At 45.1% G+C, this 23,057-nt stretch overlaps 1 protein-coding gene and 1 non-coding gene across 3 annotated transcripts; both read right to left on the reverse strand.

Moving 5' to 3' along the window:
* Window positions 1-478: 478 nt before the first annotated feature.
* On the reverse strand, window positions 479-22,065 carry LOC106609187 (zinc finger protein AEBP2). Of its 2 annotated transcripts, none has more exons than XM_014207698.2 (8): window positions 21,438-22,065; window positions 16,768-16,984; window positions 16,115-16,222; window positions 12,390-12,576; window positions 11,795-11,919; window positions 6,074-6,141; window positions 4,094-4,207; window positions 479-3,085 (listed from the first exon to the last, which is right to left on the reverse strand). In XM_014207698.2, the coding sequence occupies exons 1-8, from the start codon at window positions 21,941-21,943 to the stop codon at window positions 3,073-3,075; spliced, it is 1,338 nt and encodes a 445-aa protein (XP_014063173.1). In that variant the 5' UTR covers window positions 21,944-22,065; the 3' UTR covers window positions 479-3,072. The 2 variants fall into 2 exon arrangements, with proteins under 2 accessions (XP_014063173.1, XP_014063172.1); XM_014207697.2 differs by having other exon boundaries at window positions 11,795-11,937.
* LOC123743891 (small Cajal body-specific RNA 14) lies at window positions 755-884 on the reverse strand. The gene has a single exon (XR_006770743.1).
* Window positions 22,066-23,057: the final 992 nt, after the last annotated feature.

A 23,057-nucleotide genomic window follows, 5' to 3' on the forward strand; every position in this document is an offset into this window, starting at 1 on the left:
TCATAAAGAAGTGATTGATCCAATACATTCTCAGTAGGAATCTGGCACGTCGGCAGAAGCATAACCCGCTTTCAAATGTTTGTTCTCTACTCATATTTTTATGTCTACGGATTTCAGTCACCACCAGATGACATTTATCATGTAACACTAACAAACCTAATGCCAGATCTTGTCAGTTGGTGAAAAATGATCGATAGATTAGCGCTAGCCTAGAGGCTTCATCATGTTATTGTAAGGCTCAGAGTGGATTCAGAGTGGACTGATATTGCTAATATTGGTTTTGATCAATGTTTTGTTGTTCCATACCTCAATGTTCCAGCGGTGATGTCAGCGGTCATTGATCACTTCAATTATCAGTTGCACTTGGCCTAGATGTAAATAACATTCTCTAATCTGACTTCAGTTCACTGTGGACGGTCATGTGTGTTGGACATGCGTCACATCCCTGTCCAATGCATTGAACAACGCACACAGCCGATGCTGTAGGATGACTTTTATTGGGTGTGTCGTAGGTCCGTCCGCACTATGCTCACGAATCTGCTCAGCAAATCAGTCCCAGATGCCCCTACTGCCCCCGCATTCCTCCCAAACAAGCCTGTTACACAGCCTCCCAAACACCATAACAGCTCTGCTCTGGATCAACACACACAGGCCTGGTACACAGCCTGAACCAGCTAAAGAATAACCCCAGAACAGCACTCACAAACTAGGCCAGAGAGACAGCAAACCATGCTCTACCAACCAAGCCATAGAATGTGTATGGAACCATCGCACAGGGAGCCCAATAACTTGCTAGGTCCTGTCGGTGAGCACCAGTATCACTATCTGTGGTGTCATGGTCAACAGTACACTGCTCAGTACTGCAATTTTAACTGAACAACCACAATCTCCGCCGGATTCGAACCTACAACCCTTTTGAATATAGTGCAGTGTCTTAACCACTGGTCCACCAATCCACTGCCTAATGTCAGAGGCAATTATAAGAGATAACAGGTTTTATTTAAACATTTTATTCCAAAAGACCTGTGATGCCATGTTATAAATGGACCTCTATGGATGTTCAGACAGACCGTGAAGAACAGTCCTACTGTATAGTTCAACATGATTATCTCTAATCCCTGTGGACACTAACATGCAGAGGTTAGTTAGCCAGTCTGACAGAAGACTGGATAGGGGTTAATACTGTTCTTGTCTATTGCCAGCAGCACAAAGATAACACAAACACCTTCCTCATGACCATCAGAAGCTGCGACGGTAAAATGATCCTAGCTAGTGTCAGACAGAAGCCGGGTGTACTTAACAGCCTTTAAAGAAATAATAAGGTATTGATATCGTCCATCAAAACTATTTTCCTATTGCATTATGTACAATTATTACAGTTTAAAACATTTTAAAAACATTGGAGCAGAAACAATAAAAACATCTACAGTACAATTTCCAGGTATAAAAATATATTACCAATCTCCAGGAGTATTTACAAAGACAAGTTTCTCTACAAAATGCAACTGGGTCTCTACAACATCAAGTAACTGTGCTGTTTAGCTCATAGTCTAATTGTATTAACTAAAACTTACAAAAGCACCTCCAAAATGGCTCAAATGTTTAGCACCTAGTATATAATACATTTGGCCTACACTACATGACCAAAAGTATGTGGACACCTGCTTGTCGAACATCTCATTCCAAAATCATGGGCATTAATATGGAGTTGGTCCCCCCCCTTTGCTGCTATAACAGCCTCCACTCTTCTGGGAAGGCTTTCCACTAGATGTTGGAACATTGCTGCGGGGACTTGTTTCCATTCAGCCACAAGCGCATTAGTGAGGTCGGGCACTGATGTTGGCCCGATTAGGCCTGGCTCGCAGTCGGCGTTCCAATTGATCCCAAAGGTTCGACTGAGTTGAGGTCAGGGCACTGTGCAGGCAAGTCAAGTTCTTTCACAACGATCTCGACAAACCATTTATGCATGGACCTCGCTTTGTGCATGCGGGCATTGTCATGCTGAAACAGGAAAGGGCCTTCCCCAAACTGTTGCCACAAAGTTGGAAGCACATGTCGTCTAGAATATCATATGCTGTAGCGTTAAGACTTCCCATCACTGGAACTAAGGGCCCTAACCTAAACCATGGAAAACAACCGCAGACCATTATTATTCCTCCATCAAACTTTACAGTTGCCACTATGCGTTTGGGCAGGTAGCGTACTCCTGGCATCCGCCAAACCTAGATTTGGCCGTCGGACTGCCAGATGGTGAAGCGTGATTCATCACTTCAGAGAATGCGTTTCAACTGCTCCAGAGTCCAATGGCAGCGAGCTTTACACCAGCCAACGCTTGGCGCATGGTGACCTTAGGCTTGTGTGCAGCTGCTCGGTCATGGAAACTCACTTAATGAAACTCCCGACGAACCATTCTTGTGCTGATGTTGCGTCAAGAGGCAGTTTGGAACGCCGTAGTGAGTGCTGAAACCGAGGACAGACGGTTTTTACACACCATGTGCTTCAGCACTCCCATTCTGTGAGCTTGTGTGGCCTACCACTTCGCGGCTGAGCCGTTGTTGATCCTAGACATTTCCACTTCACAATAAAAGCACTTACACCTGACCAGGGCAGCTCTAGCAGGGCAGAAAACTGACTTGTTGCAAAGGTGGCATCCTATGAAGGTGCCATGTTGAAAGTCACTGAGCTCTTCAGTAAGGCCATTCTACTGCCAATGTTTGTCTATGGAGATTGCATGGCTGTGTGCTCAATTTAATACACCTGTCAGCAACGGGTGTGGCTGAAATAGCCAAATCCACTAATTTGAAGGGGTGTCCACACACTACTGTGTATGTATAGTGTATTTTCAGAAACCATTAAAAACAAATACTAAATTCACTTCATCATTTGGAGGAATTTGACATTGAAAAGAAAGTGAAAAGAGCAGAAAGTGAACAAAGAAAAAAGGGGGAAATAAGAGGTATTGAAATCTCTGGTTTTCACTCCTGTCCAGACAAGACATGACATAGGGACTTCCTATGAGAGGTGACATCGTCAGGGCTCCTTCGGAGTCTCTTGATTGGTTGTTCTTAGTCTCTAGAAGAACATCCTGTAACGACAGGCAGCACTTTACATTAGTTTACAGTTATGCATATCATGACTTCTAACACGGTCCACCTCCACCCACAGTCATTCGTGTAATGTAAGCATCCCTCTACATACACAGAATGTTCTATGGGAGGATGCCGAACACTACATCAAAAACAAAGCCAGTCTGTAACCTTGTAAATGATCATACAGGCGTAATAAAGGCCCGGTGCACAACTTTTTTGGTTTTAAAGATTTTTTAAAAGATTATAAAAAATAATTTCTGATTTATCAGGGGGGTGGTGATGAGAGGTATTGTAGTGGTCAGAAAGGTCCACAGCAGGGGATGACACTCAAGATGCAAGAAAAGGGTTGGAATGCTTCTTTTACAGCGTAGTACTTTCTACTGGCTGACAACAGTGACTGGCGCCACCTGGTGGGGAAATAAATAGCAGTCACATCATTCCTGAATCTTGCGACAACACACCATAACCTGACCCTACTGAATATCAGGATTCCTCCTCTCACCGTCCCGTACCCCAAAATACAACTTAAGTAGTACTTTACACCACGGGGGGGCATTCTTCAGGGAACCATACCTTCACTTTGCCGAAAAGCATCTACAACACTGCTTGTCAGAAAAGAAGTGAGGAAAGACTTAAAATAGATTTTGTTTCTAGGTAACACAAACTCAAAGCAGCATGCAAGGCCGACGTGGGGTTCAGGATCACATCTCCCCATCCATCTCTCCACAGCCATTGGGCGTTCAGATTTAGCTCTGTGCTGCATGGCCATCTATTACAGGCAGAATGTAGCCGTCATTCATTAGCTGTGTAAACAGAGTAGCACTGGCCCTCAGGGATCACTGGGGCCGGTACTGAGTCTAGGAAAACACACCGGCTGTGGTAGCTACGCTCACATTGCTTTTGTTGTGAGTCAACCAAAGTATGAGTTATGTGCACGTCCACAGGCACGCACACTATTTGGAGAGTTAATGATTAGCCCTAATGGTCTCTGCACGCACACACACCTGTATATGTTGGGGTCCAGCAGTACGTGTGTGTCCTGGGGCAGCTGGGAGAGATGGACCACCTTGGTCTTCTGCTGTGGCCGGTCACTCTCATTCACCCACACATCAGGTAGTCTGGAGAGAGGGATAGAGAGATTGAGAGAAAGCGAGAGGGAAGGAGGAGAGAGACACACAGAGAGAGAGAGCGAGAGGTGGAAGAGATGAGTCAGTACAAATCCAGTCTTCCAATTGGTTCCGTTGCCTCTAAGCTGGTGTCTGACTGGCATCAGAAATGGGTTAAGAGGAGATTGAGTGGTACATATGCATGCTTCCTAAAGTGCTTGTCTAACTAAACAGTGTGTTTAGGTGTTATCTGTGGGAAACAATGGGAGAGGATCAATACCAGTACTGGGCTTCTCTACTCCTGCCACTGTGTGCGTCACCAGAAAAGCACCCCAGGGGAGAGAGCGGGGGAGAGCACGGGGGAAGAGTGTTGGGGAGATGTGAATGAGCGGTGCTTGGTTCATCATTAGCAGACTGCTTGGCTATAGATCACAGATTCAGAGAGGGGCAGATGAAAGCCCCAGGGGGAGGAAAGGAAGAAAGAGGGTTGGATAGCAGATGAAAGGAGAAGAGAGAGTGGTGATAAAAGAAATGGAGAGGCGAGAGGGGACCATACCCTTGCAAAGGGATGAACACAAGCGGACAGAGCCAAAACAAAAACAGCAGAAAAGCACCCAATAACATGGTAGGAGACAGAGAGGGCGTGGCCTCAGCTGTCTCCTGTTGCGGTTTAAATCATGGCAAATACAATGCTCGCTGCACAGAGGACTGTGTACATAGGGTGCTGCTGCAACTCTGTAGCTGAGAGCTACAGTAGGAGTGACTACAACAACATCTGTTAGACAACCTCCATGGTAGCGTGGGTGACGGTTGCTTTTACAGCAGCATGGTCCTTGGAGAGACATATCCAACTCTTAACCCCTCACAGCTTCTGAAACGAGTGCCGCAATACGTCTCTTGCTCCTCCTTCCTCCTTTATCCAAAAATTCCAAAGAGAGGGGTTTATTTTGGACATGTACCGCGAAAGCGAGCGTCGTTTAGGCTTTTCGCCCATTTCCTGACCCAGAAAGTTGTTTCTATCGGAGATGAGCTCTCGGGGAGAGGGGTTTTAGACGGAGCAGAGTTGAGCTGACAGCCCGTTCCTCCAGCTGAGAGACTAATGGCTAGAGATGAGGGGGGCTGCACAGGGCTTCGTCTCAGTCTGAAGTGAATTCCTCTCCTCTGGCTGAGAGACTAATGGCTGAGGAGTAGGGCTACACAGGGCTGCGGCTCAATAGTCTGAAGCGGCATCCTCTCCTTGTCTCCTTACCTTCAATACGTTTTCTGATAATATACTTTGCTAACTACATAGCTAACTTACAATATTCCAGTCTGAAACGCACGTAGCTGGTTAGGATAGCTGGTATGCTAGTCAGGGGGAAAGAGACAGGGGAGCTCTTGGTCCTTAATGCTCTAAACTGGGCCACTGATGCGGGCAAAAGGAACAGCGAAAGAGTTAGAGAAAGGGATGAAAGGAAGGATGGAGAGCGAGGCCACAGGGTAGCTCCCACCAGATGAGTGAACTCATCCAGATCACTGACCCTTCTGGATGGAGGAGACGCTTAGCTAGGTATCCTCCTGTGTGTGTGTGTGTGTGTGTGTGTGTGTGTGTGTGTGTGTGTGTGTGTGGGGGGGGGTGTGCGGTGATGTGATTGCCTGCCTCCTGCCCCCAGCCACAGGACAACCTGTCTAACCACCACTTAAACACCTGCTGACATTTACAGAGCAGGGGAGGAGAAGGATATGAAGATAGGAGGGTAACCCTCTGCTTGCCAGTAGTACAGGAGAGAAAAGGGAGCGAGGGGAGAGAAGAGGACTGTGGCCTTGTGTCTGCCAACAGGAGAGAGATGAAGGGCAGGATGTGGGGAAGAGAGGAGGGTGGAGAAGAGGGCAACTTACATGTCCTCAGGAGTCCAGTGAAGGAGGACTTTAACCTTACCAGAATCTTCCTTCCTCCTCGCTGTTACCTAGAGACAGAAGAAGAGAGTCAAGACAGCACCCAGTAACAGAGACACTGGGAAAACAACATTGTTGTTGAGGTCATACTGGGAGACACACACCATTCCTAACCAAAAAGGTCTGATGCTGATGGCAAGTCAGTAAAGGAATGAGACACCTGGTTCCAGTCTAATTGAGCCAGAGTCAATCTGGCCACCCTCCCACTCTGCAGACTAACACTGTTACCTCACTGGCCTGAAGACGCCAGTCCAGCCGCTAAACATATACACACACCCCGTGTGGTAGGAACAATACTGCCCCCGACTGACGTTAGTGCATTCCACAGTTCGTGAGTGTGTGACCCTGGACCAAGGTGAAGACTAGGAATGCTATTTATCTTTAGAAACACACACACACACACACACACACACACACACACAGCAAGTAGCTAGTTACAGCGTGAAAAGACGTTATACTAGACTCTCTCAGGGTTTTATTTGCTTATAGCTTTGGCGTAGACAAGGCCTGCTGGGTTTGCCGGGCTACCCAAAGTCCTTGCTTCAGCCAAATGCTATGCCACGGTCGTCAATTTCTTCTCTGCAATGGGTCTGGATCAGAGTACCTCCCCGACAATTTCTAGAACGCAAACACATTCTAACCATTCTGATTGGTCTCAGAAACTGATGGGTTGGGAACACACGTGGGTAAAGCAGTAGTTTGAAAATGGAATTGGCTTTGATACTCTGATTAGAGACAATCCAAATTTCTGATGACTGTAACACCCCTCATTTGGACATCACCACAAACGACTTCAATGACGGCAGTCTCAGACTGAAGTGAACAGAGCAGCGGAAGAATTCAGTTGGAGTCGTCAGGCATCTGCTGGGTTCCTACGCTGTCTCTCTCTCTCTCTCGATTTCTCTGTAAAGATACTGGTCGAAGCACTCCAACTGCATGTGTAGGGGAGAGATGGAGGGCGGAGGGGTGAGGGAGGAGAGCGGCGTAGGGGTCTGTTTTTTAAGCGGCTCCAACAACAGGCCTGGCCTCTGGCATGTACGTCAGAGCAGTGTGTGTTTTTCGTGGGAGGGTTGCTGGCAGTTCCCTTATTAGCAGTTTAATTAAAAGGGGCATGGGAGTCAGTGTTATTCCCTGGCTGGGCCCTTCATTTTCCACAGGCCTCAATACTGCACACATGAACTCATGAGAGTTTAAAGCAGACTGCTGGTAATACGTCCATTTTGGAAAACAAGCCGTGTCAGACTCTGGTATTATTACTGAGAAAAATGAGCTAGTGGTGCTTTTAAAAATCAGCATTTCATCTCAGCAGGCTTTTTATTTGAAATAAATGGCGGTTTAATTGACCCTGGGGAGCCAGTCGACTGCCTGGCCCTCTCCCAGCCTCCAGTTGGCTCAATGGAAGTTCCGTCAACTTCTAGTGAATCTCTGTTTTCATTTCAATAACTTTCTACTTGTGATGTGCTAGACGCCACGAGGAAGATCACTGTAAAAAAAATGAAATAAAAATACACAGGGGCTGATTTGCTTGATCCTTTCTTGCTGCAGCTTTCTGATTGTAGAATCTTTAACACTGTTTTACCTTACAATTATTTCTGGTGCCATCCTCAGGGTCTGGAAAGCGGCCCACATACTCCCCCTTCAAAAGTTAGTGACGCGTGTGACCTAAATAATTTGCGCCCCATTTCCAAACTCTTGCTTTGGTAAATTCTCAACTTACATCCTTTTCAACCACAAAATGTATTTTAAATTATACACCGTGGTGGGTCTAATCCTGGATGCTGATTGGTTATAACTGCATTCCTGTCGGTGGCTATTCCACAAGTTACCATAGCTAAAACTATGACATTGAAATGCCTATTTTCTCTGTGCAATCAGCCCAGCCAGGCATAGCCGCCAGAAGCAGGGGTGCTGAGGGTGTTGCAGCATCCCCTGAAAAAAATCTGAATATTTAAAAAATATACATAATAATAATAATAATAATAATACACACAAAAGTAGTGCACTGGGCCTTTACTAGTATTAGTGTCAGGACTATATCTCGTGGAAGGATGAAATAGTATGAATACATTCATCAAAATAAAGTTAATGAAAATATGTCAATAATTTTAATCTGTTGGTAACCCGTTGTATAAAAGTGTTAAACGCTCTCGAAGCCGGTGTTGAGGATATATTGGCATGGTTTATGACACCGGCCTCTCTGGCATTATCACTTAAAAGTCAATCAGTTATGTTTCAGACCAGGTTATAGCATCATCTCGGCTACTCCATTGGTTTTAAATTATGTTCTTAAATTGTTTGGATAAGAAGTAACACTGTGTGACCCTTTTTGTTGACCTGTCTAAAGCCTTCGACAGTGTGTTTCAAGCATGACTTATTCAGAGGTTTTCATCAATTGGCCTGGACCAGGCTGCGTGTAGCTGGTTTGAAAATTATTTAAAGATGCACTATGCAGAAACCGCTCTGCCATTTCCTGATTGCTAAAATTCAAAGTTTGCCTAATTTCAGTTCCTTTATTAGGAGTTTAATTAAAGGGGCATGGAACCAACATGTAGAGAATCATTGTACCATCTAAACCACTGTCAAATGTATTTTCCATAACCAAAAATATTGTATTTCCAGTTGTTTGACGCAGTTGTACAAAACCTAAAGTAAGACGCAAAAAACGAAACTTAGCGGAAAGCATAGAAATAAAGCACATATATGTACACTTCGTCGACGTGCTTTCAATGAGAATGACAGATCTATAACTCACATTTCTATGTGAATTTAGTTGGGTCACCTAAAAAGTTACATATTGCTGCTTTAAAAAGTGTACAGTGTGTATTTACTGATGGTGTTAAATCAGGTTTTCTTCACATAACAAAGGGAGTCCTACAGGGATGGATTCTTGGTCTGGTTATTTTCACATTAACAATATCATTTATCTGTTAAAAAATACATACATGTATGCAGATGACACTGTGGTGTATGCCATTGACCCCATAGCTGACCAGGCCCGGTCAGTGTCAATCTGCCTCTATTGCCCTCCAGAAAGCCTTTGTTGAACTGACATTGGTACTTAATGCAGGGAAAACCAAGTTCTTTTCCAAATCACATACAAATCTGAAGATTTATGCATACGTACTTTGTAGGGGTGTAATGGTACACTTATTCGTACCGAACCATTCGGTCCAGGGACCTCGATTCGGTCTCACTGAACCCGAATGACTACATAAAAACAACAATTATTACAAAATAAAAGTACTACGCCTTTAGGCTATGCATACGCTGCGTAGTAGGCCTGTGCCGCTTGAGAAAGTCTGAGCTAAAAACAAACATTTCAGGCTATTCCGTTAAAACGAGCACCTATGCAGACGGAATCAAACTACCTTAACTGGCGCATTTCACATTTTGTGAAGCGCAGCCAGGGACCAGTTATGTACGATGGTGAGGTCGATAAACCAGAATTTGAGAAACATCAACAATCGTTTAAATCGCCAGTTTAGGAACATTTAGGCTTCCCAGCAGATTAAACGGAGACGGGCAGAACGTTGTGGATAAAACGTTAACAGTATCTCGCCACGCTCAACAAGAATAGCCGATGGAGCTGCCAACACTTCAAATTTGTTGACACGTTTACTCTGACGTCACCAGAGTACACCGGAGCAAGACAGAAACACAACGCCTCACTTCTGGTTTCAAGCATTCCGTGGCACCTGATTCTGACCGGGCCAAAGAAATTACAAGAGCGATAGGTAGGCTGTGTTTATATTTTTTTTTACAGTCTTTGCTTTATAACCACGGATATGCACCAACTCGCGGTGATTGAGAATAGGGGGTTTCAGCACCTTGTGAAAGTGCTTTAGCCACGTTAAGAACTTCCTTCCTGCACCAATTTAAGCAAACAGGTTGTACCCGCTCTATATAAGCAAGCCAAAAACGAAGTTCAGAATGAATTGGCCAATGCACCCTGTGTTGTGCTTACTTCACAGTGACAGCCCATCACATTACTAACAAATAGGAGATGTACCGTGCTACAGACATGCACCTTTATGAGCGCCACAACTGCGCATCTGTCACTGAAGGAGACAGTGTCATGGTGTGTTCGTAACCAAGTGAGAATTTACCACATACGACTGGGAAAACCCCACTTGAATGGCCCTCCAACTGGTACTTACTTGTGGGAAACTTGTCAATGATCTGAAGCACACACTTCTCCCACATGATTACCACAGACGTCACCTGCTAAGGAAATGGCCTCTAACAGCATTTGGCAGTTAAATGGAACAAAACATTTATAAAAAGCAAATCTATTGTGGTTTGTTGAAGAAAAACATTTTTTACAAGCATAGCTGTACTTTTAGTTTATGGTTGATGCAGCTTGTTAAGCCATTAGCCACTGGCGTTTCTCAACGAGTTCAAATCACATGAAGGCATCCAACTGCTATTTATGACTAAGCAACTCATAAATTCCCACCTCCCAGAGTGACATCAATGCAGCATCAGAGTGGAAACTTGAGAGGACCAACATAACAATCCTGCCACAACAGAATGACAGGAATATTGTGAGTGCTAAACATTGTGAATGGAACTTCATTTTCCCCGCTGTACAGAAACTGAACCGTGACCCCAAAACCTACCAAACAGTGGGCTTGATGAACTGTTACACCCCTAATACTTTGGATGGTGCCCTCATTGATCGTGTCCCCTCTTATAAATATCTGAGCATTTGGATTAACGAAAAGCTCTCTTTCAAAAAGCATGTTGATGAATAAGGTAAGAAATGAATAATTAAAATAGGCTTCTTCTATAGGGCCAGGCTCCCGTCTTTCGTTAAATAGCAGAAAAACAAATCATCCTGTCAACGTTCATTCCGGTTATTGACTATGGCGATATTGTCTAAATGAATGCTGCTGCCACGGTACTGAAGCCATTGAACACAGTTGATCACAGTGCATTATTACGAGCGATAGGTTCCGTACACATCACTGCATTTTGTATCAGAAAGTAGGCTGGCCCTCCGTGAAGTCTCGTAGATCGATGCATTGCGCTCTTTTTGTGTCTATAAAGCCCTCTTGCATAAACTTCCATCATACCTTAGCTCGTCCTTAAACTTCAGACTTACAAGTAACCAGACTCAGGGATGGCTAACCCGGGAGAGCCCTTCAATCTCCACCGAATTAGGTAAATCTGCTTTTAGTTTATTGCACCTCATGTGGAATAATCTCCACAAGTCCTTAAAGTTAGAGTTGGTGCCTCTAGAGAAATTCAGGCAGATGTTAGAGAGCCTTTTTTACTGAAGAATGCGTTTGTTTCATATGCTTGTGTTTTGCTTTTCGTGTTTACTTTTCATGTATCGTGTAATTGATGTGTGTAAAGATATGTTCAATAGTGTAATGGTTGTGTATTGGTGTGTTCATGCAAGGCCTCATCTGCGAAAGAGACAGTGGTCTCAGCATGACTCCCAGTTTAAAGGTAACAACAACAAAAAAGACTACTAAACTCCTCTGTGCAGCTGAGACCGTAATACTGTAGGTCTGCCGTGCCCTCTGCTGTCTGAACAGTGAAGTACAGTGTGTGTGTGTGCAGGACCATGCATGGTCTGCTGCTGCTGGATCCCTGACCACGCTGTGGAAGACGACTGTGATGGTGTGTGTGTGTGTGTGTGTGTGCACTACTACTAACCGTGCTGTGAAACACCACACTGTGTCCGTTGCCCAGGCTCTCTATATGTGTGGCCAGGTTGAGGCAGATGGCCCGGTGTCTGATAGCATCCATGGTCTGGGCATCAAAGAAGTCGTGAGGTCGTGCTGGAGGGACAGAACACACTGGGGTGAGAGAGGGGGAGCGTTAAACTGAGGTTCATAGGTCAGAGGTGATTAGCCAATCAGATGGATCTGACCCTCGTAGATATTCATCAAACCGTTTCCCACCACCCGATTGGTTAAGACGCTTGGTTTGAAAGCCAGGCAACCTGATCAGCGAATACATGATTGATTGTTTGTATGATTGAGTGTGTGCGTGCATATCTGTGTATGTGTACATATGCTTGCATTTGTGTGCGTGCGCTTGTATTACCATCCTCGTGGGTACCAGAAATTCCAAATAGTCCCAGAGGACAAAGACTATTTTAGAATTAGGGGTTAGGTTTACGGTTCAAATTCAGGTAACAATTTGGGATTGAATGGAAATCCATTTTAGGTCCCCATAAGGATAATAAAACATATGCTGTGTGTGTATTGTGTGTGTGTTTATATGTGCGTGTTTCTCGGATACGTACGTAAAGTCCTCCTGCGTTTATTCTTGAGTTTCCGCCTCTTGTTAAGCCCCGCCTTCGAAGGTGAATCCTCCTTTATCTTGGCCTGATTGGCCAGCTTGTTGGAGTTCTGGGAGCTGAAGTGGGTGGGTACGTGGCGCGCCAGCCCCCCCTGGGAGGCAAATGTGGCATTGCAACCCCCCACCACACACTGGAGATGGAGACAACACCGGTGAGAATACAGCCTAGTAAATAGTTTATACAAGAGCACTTACATACAGTTGAAGTTGGAAGTTTACATACACCATAGCCAAATACATTTAAACTCAGTTTTTCACAATTCCTAACATTTAATCTTAGTAAAAATTCCATTTTAGGTCAGTTAGGATCACCACTTCATTAAGAATGTGAAATGTCAGAACAATAGTAGAGAGAATGATTTATTTCAGCTTTTATTTCTTTCATCACATTCCCAGTGGGTCAGAAGTTTACATACACTCAATTAGTATTTTGTAGCATTGCCTTTATATTGTTTAACTTGGGTCAAATGTTTTGGGTAGCTTTCCACAAGCTTCCCATAATAAGTTGGGTGAATTTTCGCCCATTCCTCCTGACAGAGCTGGTGTAACTGAGTCAGGTTTGTAGGCCTCCTTGCTCGCACACGCTTTTTCAGTTCTGCCCACACATTTTATATAGGATTGAGGTTAGGGCTTTGTGATGGCCACTCCAATACCTTGACTTTGTTGTCCTTAAGCCATTTTGCCACAACTTTGGGTCATTGTCCATTTGCGACCAAGGTTTAACTTCCTGACTCTTCTCTTGTCTTGAGATGTTGCTTCAATATATCCATATATTTTTCCTCTCTCATGCTGCCATCTATTTTGTGAAGTGCACCAGTCCCTCCTGTGGCAAAGCACCCCAACATGATGCTGCCACCCCCGTGCTTCACGGTTGGGATGGTGTTCTTTGGCTTGCAAGCCTCCCCTTTTTCCTCCAAACATAACAATGGTCATTATGGCCAAACAGTTATATTTTTGTATCATCAGACCAGAGGACATTTCTCCAAAAAGTACGATCTTTGTCCCCCTGTGCAGTTGCAAACCGTAGTCTGGATTTTTTTATGCCGGTTTTGGAGCAGTGGCTTCTTCCTTGCTGAGCGAACTTTCAGGTTATGTCGATATAGGACTCGTTTTACTGTGGATATAGATACTTTTGTGCCCATTTCCTCCAGCATCTTCACAAGGTCCTTTGCTGTTGTTCTGGGATTGATTTGCACTTTTTCGCACCAAAGTACGTTCATCTCTAGGAGACAGAACACGTCTCCTTCCTGAGTGGTATGACAGCTGCGTGGTCCCATGGTGTTTATACTTGCGTACTATTGTTTGTATAGATGAACTTGGTACCTTCAGGCATTTGGAAATTGCTCCCAAGGATGAACCAGACTTGTGGAGGTCTACAATTTTTTTCCTGAGGTCTTGGCTAATTTATTTGGATTTTCCCATGATGTCAAGCAACTGAGTTTGAAGGTAGGCCTTGAAATACATCCACAGGTACACCTCCAATTGACTCAAATGATGTCAATTAGCCTATCAGAAGTTTCTAAATCCATGACATAATTTTCTGGAATTTTCCAAGCTGTTTAAAGGCACAGTCAACTTAGTGTATGCAAACCTCTGACCCACTGGAATTGTGATACAGTGAATTATAAGTGAAATAATCTGTCTGTAAACAATTGTTGGAAAATGTACTTGTGTCATGCAAAGTAGATGTCCTTACCGACTTGCCAAAACTATAGTTTGTTAACAAGAAATTTGTGGTTGAAAAATGAGTTAATGACTCCAACCTAAGTGTATGTAAACTTCCCACTTCAACTTTATATAATAATAGTATTGGTCTTTCTATTTGATGAAATATAGGTGATTTCCTTTTCAATAAAAGTTAAAAAGGTTATAATACAGAGGAAACTGTAGGCCTGAGTATAGAACCACTGTTCAATGGAAGCATTCAGAATAATATCATGCATTAGCTTTACACAGGATAGTGTGTGACAGATGTGTCTTGTGTTAGAATGATTATAATGCTCTCCAAGACTAGAATAATCTATAGCACATGATATGTACATACATGTACGGGGCCTTCAGAAAGTATTCATCCCTTGACTTTTTCCACATTTTGTTGTGCTATAGCCTGAATTTCAAAATGGCTTAATTTGAGATTTGGTGTTATGGCCGACACACAATACCCCATAATGTCCAAGTGGAATTATGTTTTTGAAAAAAATGTACTAATTAATTAATTTAAAATGAAAGCGGAAATGTCTTGCGTCAATAAGTATTCGACCCCTTTGTTATGGCAAGCCTAAATAGATTCAGGAATAAAAATGCGCTTAAATCACTTAAGTTGCATGGCCTAAGTGTTTCATAACATGATTTATTAATGACTACCTCCTCTCTGTATTCCACACACATCTTTAATGTCCCTCAGTCGAGCAGTGAATTTCAAACACCGATTCAACCACAAAGACCAGGGAGGTTTTCCAATGCCTCGCAAAGGGCACTTATTGGTAGATGGGGGGGGGGGACAGACATTGAATATCCCTTTGAGCATTGTGAAGTTATTCATTACACTTTGGATGGTGTATCAATACACACAGTCACTACAAAGATACAGGCATCCTTCCTAACAAACTCAGTTACTGGAGAGGAAGGAAACCACTCAGGCATTCACCAGGAGGCCGGCACATGGGGACTTTAAAACTGGTACAGCGTTTAATGGCTGTGATAGGAGAACACTGAGGATGGATCAACAACATTGTAGTTCCTCCACATTACTAACCTAATTGACAGACTGAAAAGAAGGGAAGCCTGTACAGAATATTCCAAAACATGCATCCTGTTTGCAATAAGGCACTAAAGTAAAACTGTAAAGAATGTGGGAAAGAAATTAACTTTATGTCTTGAATACAAAGCGTTACGTTTAGGGCAAATCCAACACAACACATTACTGAGAACCACATCACATTTTCAAGCATGGTGGTGGCTGCATCATGTTATGGGAATGCTTGTCATCGACTAGGATAAAAATAAACAAAACAGAGCTAAGCACAGGCAAAATCATAGAGGACAACCGGATTCAGTGGGAGACAAATTCACCTTTCAGCAGGACAATAAGCTAAAATACAAGGCCAAATATACACTGGAGTTGCTTACCAAGATGACATTGAATGTTCCTGAGTGTCCGTGTTACAGTTTTGACATAAATTGGCTTGAAAATCTATGACAAGACTTGAAAATGGCTGTCTAGCAATGATCAACAACCAACTTGACAGAGTTTGAAGAATAAAACAAAAGACTAATGTGAAAACATTGTACAATCCAGGTGTGCAAAGCTCTTAGACTTACCCAGAAAGACTTACAGCTACAGTCGCTGCTAAAGCTGATTCTAACATGTATTAACTCAGGGGTGTGAATACTTCTGTAAATTAGATATTTCTGTATTTCATTTTCAATAAATTAGCAAAAATAAATAAAAACATGTTTTCACTTTGTCATTATGGGGTAGTGTGTAGATGGGTGAGAAAAAAAACAATTGAATCCATTTTGAATTCAGGCTGTAACACAACATGTGGAATAAGTCAAGGGGGTATCGTTAACTTTGAAGACACTGCCATGAGGATGTGGTTTGCAGAGTCAGTGCTTAGATGTCCTGTGTGTGACAGTGAAATGGAAGAAACGAGGGCGTTTTCTCACCTTGAATGGTTTGTCTCCGCTGTGTGAGACCATGTGTCTCTGAAGCCAGCTCTGACTGGTCGACGGGGTGTTATACACCTTGCAGCCCTTCCAAAGACACACAAACACCTGGCGAGAGGACAGCAACACTGTTACACACACATATCTTCACAGGTGACTCGCAACATAGCTCTTATGAGTTACCCAAGATGCAATGTAAGAGACTAAATGTCCTACGAAATCCTACTATCCTAGAGAATTGGAGTAGTTGGCAGAAAGACATTTCATATGTAAATTCGATGACAGACCATTTTTAACTGAAGCACCTAGAAACCCAATCCCCCATAAACTGACCCCCGCCCCCTCTCTGAACCTAAAGTTCCAAGAGAGATAAAACATCAAGCTGTCTTTCATACAGCAAGAGTTTATTATGTACAGCAGTACTTTTCATCTGGACTTAGTTTAACACAGGATGTTTGGATTATCTTCAAGATGGAGAAGTGGAAGGGATTGATATTTTGAAGACAGGGTTGTGGTGGTGGTGAAGAGGGGGAAGAGGAGAAGACGAGTGGAGGCATAAAACTAGGAGGTGTAGGAAGAAGAGGATAGAAGATGGTGAGCAGGCAGGAGGACAGAGAAGAAGATTTAGGAAGTTGCTTTCCTACACTACATACCCCTCCTCGTTGTCCGTCCACGTGCACGCCCCTGATGTGCTCAGCCAGGTCTGGGCTGGTGGTAAAGAGGAGCTGGCATTGGTCCCAGCAGCAGGTGTATGCCACGCCCTTACCCACCGACGGGGTGGCGGTGGCAGGGCCGTGCCCGTTCATCATGGCAGGTGTGGAGCGCCCGCTGGAAGCTGTGCTCTCCATGTCCATCAGAGTACTGCTGATACTGAGGGAGGGAGAGGGACAGTGAGAGTGGGAGGGAGAGAGATGGGGTCAGCACAGAGATCTGTTGTACTACAAAACAAATCAAAATGTTATTCTTCACATGCACCAAATACAACAGGTGTAGACCTTACCGTGAAATGCTTACTTACAAGCCCTTAACCAACAATGCAGTTTTAAGAAAAATAAAGAGTTGAGAAAATCTTTACCAAGGTAAAAAAAAATAAGAGCAACAATAACGAGGCTATATACAGGGGGTACCGGTACCGAGTCAGTGTGGAGGCTATATACAGAGGGTACCGGTACCGAGTCAGTGTGGAGGCTATATACAGAGGGTACCGGTACCGAGTCAGTGTGGAGGCTATATACAGGGGGTACCGGTACAGAGTCAATGTGGAGGCTATATACAGGGGGTACCGGTACCGAGTCAGTGTGGAGGCTATATACAGGGGGTACCGGTACCGAGTCAGTGTGGAGGCTATATACAGGGGGTACCGGTACCGAGTCAGTGTGGAGGCTATATACAGGGGGTACCGGTACCGAGTCAGTGTGGAGGCTATATACAGGGGGTACCGGTACCGAGTCAGTGTGGAGGCTATATACAGGGGTACCGGTACCGAGTCAGTGTGGAGGCTGTACACAGGGGGTACCGGTACCGAGTCAGTGTGGAGGCTATATACAGGGGGTACCGGTACCGAGTCAGTGTGGAGGCTATATACAGGGGGTACCGGTACCGAGTCAGTGTGGAGGCTATATACAGGGGGTACCGGTACCGAGTCATTGTGGAGGCTATATACAGGGGGTACCGGTACCGAGTCAATGTGGAGGTTATATACAGGGGGTACCGGTACCGAGTCATTGTGGAGGCTATATACAGGGGGTACCGGTACCGAGTCAGTGTGGAGGCTGTATACAGGGGGTACCGGTACCGAGTCAGTGTGGAGGCTATATACAGGGGGTACCGGTACCGAGTCATTGTGGAGGCTATATACAGGGGGTACCGGTACCGAGTCAGTGTGGAGGCTGTATACAGGGGGTACCGGTACCGAGTCAGTGTGGAGGCTATATACAGGGGGTACCGGTACCGAGTCAGTGTGGAGGCTATATACAGAGGGTACCGGTACCGAGTCAGTGTGGAGGCTGTATACAGGGGGTACCGGTACAGAGTCAATGTGGAGGCTATATACAGGGGGTACCGGTACAGAGTCAGTGTGGAGGCTATATACAGGGGGTACCGGTACCGAGTCAGTGTGGAGGCTGTATACAGGGGGTACCGGTACCGAGTCAGTGTGGAGGCTATATACAGGGGGTACCGGTACCGAGTCAGTGTGGAGGCTATATACAGAGGGTACCGGTACCGAGTCAGTGTGGAGGCTGTATACAGGGGGTACCGGTACCGAGTCAGTGTGGAGGCTATATACAGGGGGTACCGGTACCGAGTCAGTGTGGAGGCTATATACAGAGGGGTACCGGTACCGAGTCATTGTGGAGGCTGTATACAGGGGGTACCGGTACCGAGTCAGTGTGGAGGCTATATACAGGGGGTACCGGTACCGAGTCAGTGTGGAGGCTGTATACAGGGGGTACCGGTACCGAGTCAGTGTGGAGGCTATATACAGGGGGTACCGGTACCGAGTCAGTGTGGAGGCTATATACAGGGGGTACCGGTACCGAGTCATTGTGGAGGCTATATACAGGGGGTACCGGTACCGAGTCATTGTGGAGGCTATATACAGGGGGTACCGGTACCGAGTCATTGTGGAGGCTATATACAGGGGGTACCGGTACCGAGTCATTGTGGAGGCTATATACAGGGGGTACCGGTACCGAGTCATTGTGGAGGCTATATACAGGGGGTACCGGTACCGAGTCATTGTGGAGGCTATATACAGGGGGTACCGGTACCGAGTCAATGTGCGGGGGTACAGGTTAGTCGAGGTCATTGAGGTAATATGTACATGTAGGTAGGGGTAAAGTGACTACGCACAGATAAACAGCAAGTAGCAGCAGCGTAAGGGGGGGGGGGGTCAATAAAGCCATTTAATTAGCTGTTCAGCAGTCTTATGGCTCAGGGGTAGAAGCTGTTAAGAAGCCTTCTGGACCTAGAGCTCCGGTACCACCTGCCGTGCGGCAGCAGAGAGTTCAGTCTGACTTGGGTTGCTGGAGTCATTTTTAGGGCCTTCCCTCTGACACCACCTGATATAGAGGTCCTGGATGGCACGACGCTAGGCCCCGGTGATGTACTGGGCCGTACGCACTACCCTCTGTAGCGCCTTGCGGTCTGTTCTAGTCATAGGTTTGGACAGCCTCAGTCACTAAATCACGGTGATTTAGTGTGTTTATAGCATGTGCCAACACAACTCTGAGCAGAGTCGGCACATGGTATAAACACACCATTAGCATAGTTTATGTCTGTGTGTTGACTTCTCTGGGGCATATGAGGTTTAGTATGCCTGGTCTACAAGGAGGGATGTGAGGGTGTCATGGCGGATTTGAATCTCATGGCATTATAGATGTAGAAGTGTCCCTCTCTGTCCTCACACCCACACAAAGCTTCTCAGAGAGCATTAGTGACTCAGTAATGCAACCACGTTGGACTGAATGAAGTGACACACACACACACACACACACCTCGTAAGGCTGCCTGCCTCCAGCTGCTCCCCTGCTCTGTTCCTGAGGTCCTCAGTGCCAGCAGGGGAACAAAAGTTACATTGAGACCATGCAGCTGCCCAAACAGCAGAGCTCTCTCCTCCATTCACTCCCTCCTTTCTTACTACAGGCCTTTCTGCCCCGGCCAGACAAAGCAACGCGCCATGACGGGAGAGAGTCGAGGGGGGAAAGGGGGGGAGAAATCGGATCCTCTCTCCTTCAGATACTACACTTCAGCTCCTGAAGCATCACAGGGACTTCAGCCTTTGTGTTAACTGGGTTTCTTTTGTCAGCTACCCTCGACAGGTCGTCTTATGACTACAGACTGAGGCAATCTACCGGGATCCAGAAAGGGGAATTATTCCACTATTCTAGCAGCAAAAGGAGAAAGGTGGACATCGGGGTGTATGAAAATCGTTGATTTCTCTGCTTCCATTTGAACAAGAAATGTATGTGTATATCGTCCTTATCCGTTGGCTCGTCCAGTGATATTCAGACGGCGTGTGCAGGGGCAGATCTGTGTGTATTAGTATATGGCTGATAGGACCCTATATCTACACTGGACTTTTGCATTCAGGCTTCATGCTATAGTTTATGTCTGTGTGTTGACTTCTATTGTTACATGTTACATAAAGAGTCAGGTTCAATTACATACACACGTAACTGGAGTTCGCCATAGAGTTAGGACAAACTCACTGCTTTGGAGGGGCCGCAGTAACCCCGAGTAAATGATTTGAAGTTGCATTGTATGAGAGTTGAGCAGTGAGTTGCATACAGCATTACTCATTTTTAACACCTTTGATCTGTCTTCTGCACTAGTTTATGATGCAGTGGAAGTTCCATCTTGGCCATTTCACATATTGTAATGGGGAATTCTGGGTACACATCGAAATATCTCAGAAAGATGTGTGTATGTGACTCACTCATGTGCATGAGGGTGAGAACCTGTGTGTGTGTGTGTGTGTGTGTAAAGGACTCATCAACACAGACATCCTGTAACTCGTCACCCAGCCACACGGCCAAACCAACTAGAAGGTGAAGTGTTACGACCACAGTGAGCCAGTTGACACGTCTGTAAGTGTGTGTGTGTGTGTGTGTGTGTGGTGTGTGTGTATAGATATGTTAGAAGTAGCTCTGTGCCTAAACACCACCCTTCATATGAAAGCTGGGGCCTGTTGGTTGGCTTGTTAGTGAGTGATTTGTTTCTTTGTCTCAGTGCTCCACTTGCGAAATTACTCATGGGACTTTCACCAAACGGTTTTCAAGGATACATGCCAACTTGGAAAATCTTACTAAACTCACTGAAATTGTTAATAAGATAAAATCAAGTCTGAAATGTTCATATTGCTGGTGTCTCTTTTTGACCGTGGTTTCATAGTAACGACGTTATTACACAATGAGCATCGTGGTGGCAATGCTGGCCATACATGGACATTATGTCCAGATGCGGGTGTACGTGCAGCGTGGAACCATTCCATTGTAAACTAAAAGGCAAGCTCAACTATCGGTTAAAACTATGCATGTTCTCTGTTGTCAACTGCCCATAACGCATAGTTACGCATTGGGTGCTGATGCATTGTAGCAAAACAAACCCGATTGTTATGCTAAACTGCTGTTTGGCAAAAGACAAAGTACGGAGATATCACACCACGCTACATAATTGCAAGGATAGTGAGTGCAACTTGTAACAATGTAGCTTGATCAAACGTAAACATCTTATGAACATTGAATCATTGTTGGAGTGGGCTGGCAATATTGCTGCGCTGCTTTGTATTCAACATTTGGTCGGGTATTAGTAATCCACAGACCTGTCTTCCGAATCCATTCGACTGAGAGGTTCTCCATCCGAGGATGATATCTCGACACTGGCCCGTCTTTTGATACCGCGGTCGGTTTTCTCCGTGGATTCCTCGCTTTTGGTCTTGTGGGAGCTGGGAGACGAGGACACGCTCTCCTCTCTTTGTTCTTGTTTCAGCTCCACGATGCTCTCCCCGGTTTCGGTGCTGCTCGCAGGGATTCCCTCCACGGGACTTTTAACCGGTTCAGACAGTTCACAGGCCGGTTCTTCTTTGTTACCATTTTCCGTGGACAAAACCGATTCTTTGGCGACTTCTAGTGCGACTGAAGGCTTTTCCTCTTTGCTGTCTCCGTTGCTCACGTCCATTTCTGTTCCGTCCTCGTTGTCACCCGGTTCCTGTTTAGAGTCTGTGGGGCCCTGCTTCTTATTCCCGTTTTCGCCTTTGTCCAATGTTCCATTTTGCTCGTTTGCCGATGTGGAGTCTTGTTCGGTACCGTTGGTTGTAACTGCAGCCATGTTCACAGCGCGTAGTAAGCTATTTTGTGTTGTAGGCTACCCCACAAAGTTGGTTCTTTCTCCCAATCGCATGCGCTGCTTCGCCACGGGTGTTCAACGGGGACGCTAGGGGAGGAGGCATAACCATGACGTAGTCCCCCGCATTGTGGACCGTTCCACGTGTTTCAGAGAACTATTGTTATATTGGTTTATATATATATATATAAATATATATATAAACCTAATATTTCCCTTTAATTTCAGTCAATCATCACCCTAACACATTTCAGTCATAAATCTAAACAATTCTTACCACCATACCTGTGCTCAATTCTATTAGTAATCCTAGCCTATGTGTAATGACATTTTTGCATAAAGCCTAGATTTTCATGCAAATTCATCAAAGCGGATTTATTTTATTTTCTACATGACCTCCAGGTCTTACTGTTGTAAAAGTATGGTAGGAGACCATGACCACATGTGATGGATTCTTTAAGTACAGGCATTGACATTCAAGAGACCATTCCAGTGTCCAGTGCAAGTTGGACTCCATTGCTGGAACTTGATGGAATGTCGGCACTGACTGATATTCAGTGGACCCCAAGAAGAGTATCTAATGGGGATCCTAATAAAATACTAAATACGTAAGGTGGTAGGGATTAGGAACTATAGGGTAGGAGGCATTCAAAGGGATGGAACTAGTGGAAGGAGTGGAATGGAACCAGGCCCAAATATCCACAGAGTGGTACAGACAGGGATTACAAAAGATTCAGAGCCTAATTAACATAATGGAAGTATAGCTACTGTCTGTCAAAGTTTGGCAAATGGGCAAAGCATGAAAGGAGAGAGGGGGAAGGGAAGGAGAGAGGGGGAAGGTTAGGAGAGAGGGGGAAGGGAAGGAGAGAGGGGAAGGGAAGGAGAGAGGGGGAAGGGAAGGAGAGAGGGGGAAGGGAAGTAGAGAGGGGGAAGGGAAGAAGGATGGGGCAAGAGGGTGTGAATGGAGGTAACTGACCTTATTGTGCCGATGCCCTGACTGATTGGCTGCGTCTAGTGTGACAGTGGCATTGTCCAGAGCAGAGATCATTAATTTACCAAGTGGAGATGAGCTATTGGCCTGTAGGATACACATCCAGTT

The sequence above is a fragment of the Salmo salar genome, chromosome ssa07 (genome assembly GCF_905237065.1).
Source record: "Salmo salar chromosome ssa07, Ssal_v3.1, whole genome shotgun sequence".
NCBI classification, from domain to species: domain Eukaryota; kingdom Metazoa; phylum Chordata; class Actinopteri; order Salmoniformes; family Salmonidae; genus Salmo; species Salmo salar.